This window comes from Rutidosis leptorrhynchoides, chromosome 6, assembly GCF_046630445.1.
Source record: "Rutidosis leptorrhynchoides isolate AG116_Rl617_1_P2 chromosome 6, CSIRO_AGI_Rlap_v1, whole genome shotgun sequence".
In the NCBI taxonomy this organism is placed as follows: domain Eukaryota; kingdom Viridiplantae; phylum Streptophyta; class Magnoliopsida; order Asterales; family Asteraceae; genus Rutidosis; species Rutidosis leptorrhynchoides.
This window is the reverse complement of record NC_092338.1, coordinates 49,243,647-49,250,830: the sequence shown is the minus strand read 5'-3', so window position 1 is coordinate 49,250,830 and position 7,184 is coordinate 49,243,647. Positions and strand designations below refer to the sequence as shown.

The following is a 7,184-nucleotide window of genomic DNA, read 5'->3' as shown; positions in this document are numbered from 1 at the left end:
GTATACACCAACAATGTTAAAAGAAGATTTTGCATGCGTTGCTAGATTTTATTCGGATTGTAGAAGGTATATCTACTTATTCATCTAACAATATTATGGAACATTTAATGTTTTATAAACAACGACCCGATGCGGTTTGTTGTCAAGAGTTAACCCCATTACAAAGTGTCCACTCTTCATTTGTCAATTGGCGTATCGTACTGCACTAGATATATTTGACGAATACTCAAAAATCAATGAGAAATCGTCAATGTTAACAGAGAAATACATGATAAGCAGATACATGACCAATTACGAGATAATCTTGCGGAGTATGTTTGATGTCTTCCTACTAACTTTCGTATTTTTAATTAGATTTTATTTGTTCTATAAATTATGTAATGTTTTAGTTTTAGTATTTTATAATGTAGTGTTTATTTCTGAGTATTTTATAATTTTACAATGTTATGTTTTATTTTTATTTATAAATATCTTTTATTTATTTAATTTAAGTAACTTAAAAAATTGAAAATTAAATTTCAAATCTTCAAAAGACTCACCCACAACAATCTTTACACGACTACCATTATAGAAGATCCTTGACTCTTTTTCACAATAGTATCACGTCAACAAAATTCTTCCTATAACTCCATGTTACCCACGACACTCTACACGAAATTCACTGCCATAGTGATAACAAATGGTCTAAAGTCACGTGACAAGTGATAGATTCGCGGAAACTATCATTTCATTTATTCTTATTTTTCTCAAATACAAGCTTAGTATATTTTCGGTCATGTGATCTTTTCACTACAAGAAAAATCATTATTTATGACGATCTTTTAGTAACGACTTATTATTTGATCACTAATAATACTATTTAGTTACCACTAAAGAAGTCGTTACTAAATTTTGATCGTTATACGATATTAGTGACTAGACAGATGGTCACCATAGTCACAAAATTTAATATTTTGGTCTCTAATAATATTTTGTGGCTGATCTGTAGTGACGAGAAGTAACAAACATATTTTGGTCACTAACTCGATTTAGTGACTAATTTAGTGTTATTAGTGACTAATAGTTGTCATTAAAACTCATTTTTCTTGTAGTATTTTCTTCTTTACGCATAGAAATTGTAGTTTTTTTTCTTTAAATTTAACTAAAGAAAAATAGAGAAGCATAAATAAATAAATTCTATTTATAAAAGAAAAGTCATGGTTATGTCATCTCTTCTTATTAGATTAAATATCGACATTTAGATGAGTTCGTAAATATGATAATCTTTCTATCTCCAAAAAATTGTCTTTCTTACTATTTTTTGTTTGTCGAAAATATATTGTCCCTTACATAAATTAATCAAAAGTTTCAATTATAGCTTTTTTATTATTGAAAATGTAACATTAAATATGTCAACTATTTTAATAATTCCTCTTTAAAACAACTTTCTCATTTAATGAAAAGCAAATTAGACATTTTTTATAATATATATCTTAAACTTAAATCTAATAAAAAGTTCAATCAGACTTTTTTTTTCTGAGATGGATGTAGTATTTTAATTATTGATTCGGATGATAATGATGTCATAATTTTCTTTATCTTCAAATCAACTATTGATTAATTCAATTATTTTTTAACTATTAATTTGTAACAAACTTAACTACTCCGTATCTCTTTTCTTACTTATTTGTAAAACAAACAAAAAAACTTATTACTCCGTATTATCAAAGTAATAATTATAATTATTGAATTATGGTCCATTACTTTTTCGAATAGTCTCAAATTAGTATAAAATTAAATAAGAATAATTGGTTAAAGTTCTTTTATACCTTTATTTTATTTATGTAAAACAAAAAAAGTAAGTAAAAAATTAGAGGTAACATTGTAAAGTAAACAAAAACTACACTATATTAGGCTCTTTGTTTAAAAGTTTACTGCTTCCGAGCCTTGGTCTTCGTTTAGCTCGATTGTATTTTTGTTCATCTTCTTCGTCGATTCATGAATATACTTACTTATATGTTTTGTTATTTTATAAAAAGAAGATTAATATTAATTAATTTATCCTATATACTAATTGTAGTCGACATTTTGGTCATTTCACCCATTTCCAATTTACCAAATGACTACAACAACTTACAAAATTGCCCCCTAAACTATCGTACAATCTACAATTTTTTCAGGGGTATAAAACGTAAACTTATTATTTTATTAAAAAACTTTAAACAAACTCCTCCCAAATCTTTAACTAGACGTATCTTTTCGCTCGCCGCGAGTTAAATTTTCTGACGCCACCGCTCAACTCTAAATAATTTTACGGACACAACAAAACTAACTATATGCGAAAAAGACGCATTTTAAAAAATGCTAAACATTTCGGGCTATCTTTCATACACATATATACGCACATAATAAACAACTCAAACTAACTACATCATATCGATGGTTTCGTCCCCTTTTTAACGCGGTTTTCCTGGCGTTAAAAACGCGTAGGCCATTAGGTACATTTCAAACACACCCGCATCAACGCGTTTTTAATTCTATTAAAACATAACACTACGTTAAATATGAATATGTAACTCGAAAAGGCTCCGCCGCATCGCGCAGGCCTATTTTACTAGTTAGACCATCTCTAACGCAGCGTGCTCACCACCACTTTTCACCGAGCACGCCACTAACACGTCTATAACGCGGCGTGCTGGTGGAATATGGACTAGACGTGCTTGAAAGTGGCACGGGAAGAATTCATGCGTGTTGAAGATTTCCTCTTTTTTGATTGGTTCAAATTCTATTTTTATTTATTTTTAACCAACTATATCACCCAAATTCCAATCATATTTTAACACATCATTCAACACGTCACTCAACACTTCACTCCATTGTTTATCAGTTTACCAGCACGTCCATCAAGCACCCACCTCTACCTAGCAACACGTCAAAACGTCTCGGGTTAAAGATGATCTTAAAAAATAACAATAAAGTTAATTTTTAATATATATTCCGTATAATAAATAAACTACTAATTAAATTAAATAAGAGTAACAAAGAAAATGCGAAAAACGAGAGAAGACCAGTTCTTGTTTTTCTTTCTTTTACTCATCTTCTCTCTCTTAGTCCATCACCGTGTTTTCTACTACAACTACAACAATCATATTTGATCGTCATATATATGTATAAATATGTATATATATGTTAATATATCTAATACATTTACTAAATTTCATCTTTTTGCATTCCTGTAAACATCAACCCGGCCCACTTGATCATCTGTAAGTTTCTCTTTCTTTGTATTGTAATTTATATTTATACTTATACTTATATATACTATTATGTGTTGATGGATCATTGTTGAATGTAAAGTTGGAATCTTTTTTAACTTGAATCTCATTTCTATGTTAAAGGTTGTAGCTTTGATGTGTTTTTAGCTGTTTTAGGTCTTATTGAGTTGAAATACAGTTTTCAAGTGTAATTAATTTGGGCGTTTAGTGTTAATTTGGGGATTTAGGGTTAGGTTCAGTTGAAAATCATAATAAGGGTCTTAAGTGATTGATTGTACCTTGTTTGAAATTGATATTGTGGATTTTTCAGGCTGGTGGTTTGAGAGGTTAAGTTTGACAATTAGTTATTGATGAAGGGGTAAACAGAAAGTTTGTATTGTAACAGTTTGAATATGTCGGAAGGGCTGAAATTTCCGGGTGTGATGGGTGTACATAAAGGGAATGATAACTATGTTGATATGTCACAAGTGTTTTATCATAAGCTCGGTGAGGGGTCGAACATGTCTATCGATAGTTTCAATAGTTTGCAAATGAGTAATGGTGGTGGGTCCGTTGCGATGTCTCTTGACAATAGTAGTGTCGGGTCAAATGAATCGCACACTCGGATTTTAAACCATCAAGGTTTAAAACGTGTAAAGAATAATTATATCGATGCACAAAGTGTGAATAGAGGGAGAGTGTCTCATGGGTTAAGCGACGATGCATTGGCTCAAGCTTTATTAGATGCTCGTTTTCCAACCGAAGGGCTTGAGAATTTTGATGATTGGACGATTGATTTGAGGAAGCTTAATATGGGACCCGCTTTTGCACAAGGTGCGTTTGGGAAGCTTTATAAAGGTACTTATAACGGTGAGGATGTTGCTATTAAGCTTTTGGAGAAACCAGAGAATGATTTAGAGAGGGCGCAGCTTATGGAGCAACAGTTTCAGCAGGAGGTTATGATGCTTGCGAGATTAAAACATCCGAATATAGTCCGGTTTATTGGTGCGTGCCGGAAACCGATGGTGTGGTGCATTGTTACGGAGTATGCAAAAGGTGGTTCGGTTAGGCAGTTTTTGACTAAGAGGCAGAATAGATCGGTGCCGTTAAAGTTAGCGGTTAAGCAAGCGTTGGATGTTGCGAGGGGAATGGAGTATGTTCATGGACTTGGACTGATTCATAGGGATTTGAAATCGGATAATCTATTAATATCGGCTGACAAGTCAATAAAGATTGCCGATTTTGGAGTTGCTAGAATTGAGGTGCAGACCGAAGGAATGACACCTGAGACCGGGACCTATCGGTGGATGGCTCCGTAAGTTTTCTTCATTTTTGCTTATATGTTTCTTCCTTGCGTTTATATTATTTCGTACTTGCATTTTTTGAAATCTCCCTTCTTTGCGCTTGTTGATTGACATCAAGCAATAAAAATTATCAAATAATGTATAGTCTTAAGGCTTGCTTATGGCTGCAAGTTGTATTAGGGGGTGTTTGGCTTTGGGTATGGAATATGATTATTACGGTTTGAAATTGTAAATACTAAATTAATGGTGTTTGGCAATTTAAACTTAAAAATCAATTAATTGTGATTTCAGAGCTAAAAAGGAGGTCACCACTTACAACAACAAAACGTGATTATCAATTTTTCTTTTACTGTGTATCTTTCTCCCTACTTGTTAATTTATCAAATAATCTGATTTACCAATCATCTAAAAACTGATTATTTGATTATTGTGTTATCAAACCACATAATCAAATTCAAACACTATTAATTTATACAGTAACATGTTTTGCTATAGCTGATAATTTGATTTTGATTATCTAAAATGCATAATCAATTTTCAAAACCTGAATCCAAACACCCCCTAATCTTTCCCATGTACATATTCTGTGAATCATATATGTATACTTGTATTGTTGATTTGAAGTTTTTTTTGGTATATCTTGAGAATTCGTGTGCGCTACTTATCGCAGGGAGATGATCCAGCACAGGCCGTACACACAGAAGGTAGACGTTTATAGTTTTGGGATCGTTCTGTGGGAACTTATGACTGGAATGCTTCCGTTCCAGAACATGACAGCTGTGCAGGCTGCATTTAATGTTGTCAATAAAGGTGTTCGTCCCACCATCCCGCACGATTGTCTTCCGGTTCTTGGTGAAATAATGACACGTTGCTGGGACGGAAATTCAGATCTGAGGCCACCGTTCGGTGAAGTTATCCGAATGTTGGAACATGCCGAGACTGAGATTATGACGACTGTCCGTAAGGCTCGATTCAGGTGCTGTATGAGTCAGCCCATGACTACTGATTAATGCGTGTGGACTAATTACAAGCTAGTAAAGAATTGGAAAGGTTTTTTTTAACGAATACCTGAAACATGCCATGTGTATTAACAATGGCAATTTCCTTTTCTGATAGGGTGAAATGAGGAAGAAAACTATGATATGGTATTATATGAACTACCTTTTTTTTTTTTTTTATATGAATTATCTTGCTTTATCAATAGTTTTGGAGGAGATTTTATGAATTGTACTCTTATACTAAAAGTCTAAAAAGATCCTTTTTGCTACTCTTCACAGTGGCAAATAGGTAATTATCCCGAAGTCAATGGGTATACTCTTATGCTAAAAGAGATCCCTTTTGCTACTGTTCACAATGGCAAAAAGGTAATTATCCCGAAGTCTGGGTAAATGGTAATTTTCGTGGTTTTTTCCCTTACTTTTCCTTTTTTTATGTTTTTACGTTCGATTTATTGAAGCGTAAGTTTTTATCCATCGTTTATACTATACTACATGTTTTCATTTCTCTGCTCGTAACTCTGCCTAAGCTACTTTCTTGTCTCTCTATATATGAATATTAGATTATTATATGATATTTTTATCGGACAATTTCTCGATTTGTGTATCATTTTTGTGCAGAGGCCATGCTAATTTATAGGTATCGTTCCATTGTATATAGAGTATGTTCTAGTAATCAACTTCTTTGTCATTCAAGTCGAGGACATAGTCTTCACATTAATGGATAGTATGTGTTTTTTTTTCCCTTCAAAATGAGACAAAATTTAAAATAAATGTTACCCTTTCTTACTGAGTTGATTACTTAATTTTTTTTTTGAAACAAAAGGATGAAGTTGTATTTGATATATATATTTCACAAAGACGATTACAAAAGACTGCAATTTGGACTTACAAACCTTAGTCCACTTAGAAAGCCCATACCACCAGTGGCGGATCCAGGAAAAATTTTCACCGGTGACGAATTATTTTTAAAACGTGAGGATTTTTTTTTTTTTTTTTACAAAATATAGAGGTTTTGGAGCAAAATATAGAGTTTTTTGAGCAAAATTTAGAGGTTTTTGAGCAAAATACGAAGGTTTTGGGGTAAAATATGGAGGTTTTGGGGCAAAATATGAAGGGTTTGGGGCAAAAAAAAAAATTCCACCGGGAGCGAAATCGAAAAACCAAAAAAATTTGCACTAAATTTTCGAAATCCACCGTGGGCGGGCGCCCCCCTCTACTACACTAAATCCGCCTCTGCATACCACTACTAAGTTACAAGCAGTCAAGTATGCACATGCCAAAAGGAAAAAAAAAAAAAATTCAACCACTATGTTGATTAGATTCCTTGCTTTTATACCACCATCCAGAATTAATGATAAAAATAGACATTTGTACAAGTTGCACCCATGGACAAAAAAGTTAAATATTCATAATTTATCTTGTTCATATCTATACTCGCTATTTATCCATTTAAATTATTCATATATATCTTCTAGTTCGATTTACCTAGGGAACCTCAAGGCAAAATGCAATGCACATAAAAAGGCTGAAGTGAGACGCATGCCTGACATTAATATTGCTTCAAGATATTGATTTGTGTAAAAAACACCATTTAACACAATCATCTCTGTCTCTTTTCACGTGGGTACATGATGTTGGAAATTTAGTGT

The 7,184-nt window shown here is 32.5% G+C and overlaps 1 protein-coding gene across 2 annotated transcripts; it reads left to right on the top strand.

Annotated features, from left to right (window-relative positions):
- The first annotated feature begins 3,027 nt into the window (after window positions 1-3,027).
- Window positions 3,028-5,963, top strand: LOC139852362 (serine/threonine-protein kinase STY13-like). Of its 2 annotated transcripts, XM_071841639.1 has the most exons (3): window positions 3,028-3,245; window positions 3,565-4,548; window positions 5,208-5,963. In XM_071841639.1, exons 2-3 carry the CDS (start codon window positions 3,647-3,649, stop codon window positions 5,545-5,547), a joined length of 1,242 nt encoding a protein of 413 aa, XP_071697740.1. In that variant the 5' UTR covers window positions 3,028-3,245; window positions 3,565-3,646; the 3' UTR covers window positions 5,548-5,963. The 2 variants fall into 2 exon arrangements, with proteins under 2 accessions (XP_071697740.1, XP_071697742.1); XM_071841641.1 differs by lacking the exon at window positions 3,028-3,245 and having other exon boundaries at window positions 3,418-4,548.
- Window positions 5,964-7,184: the final 1,221 nt, after the last annotated feature.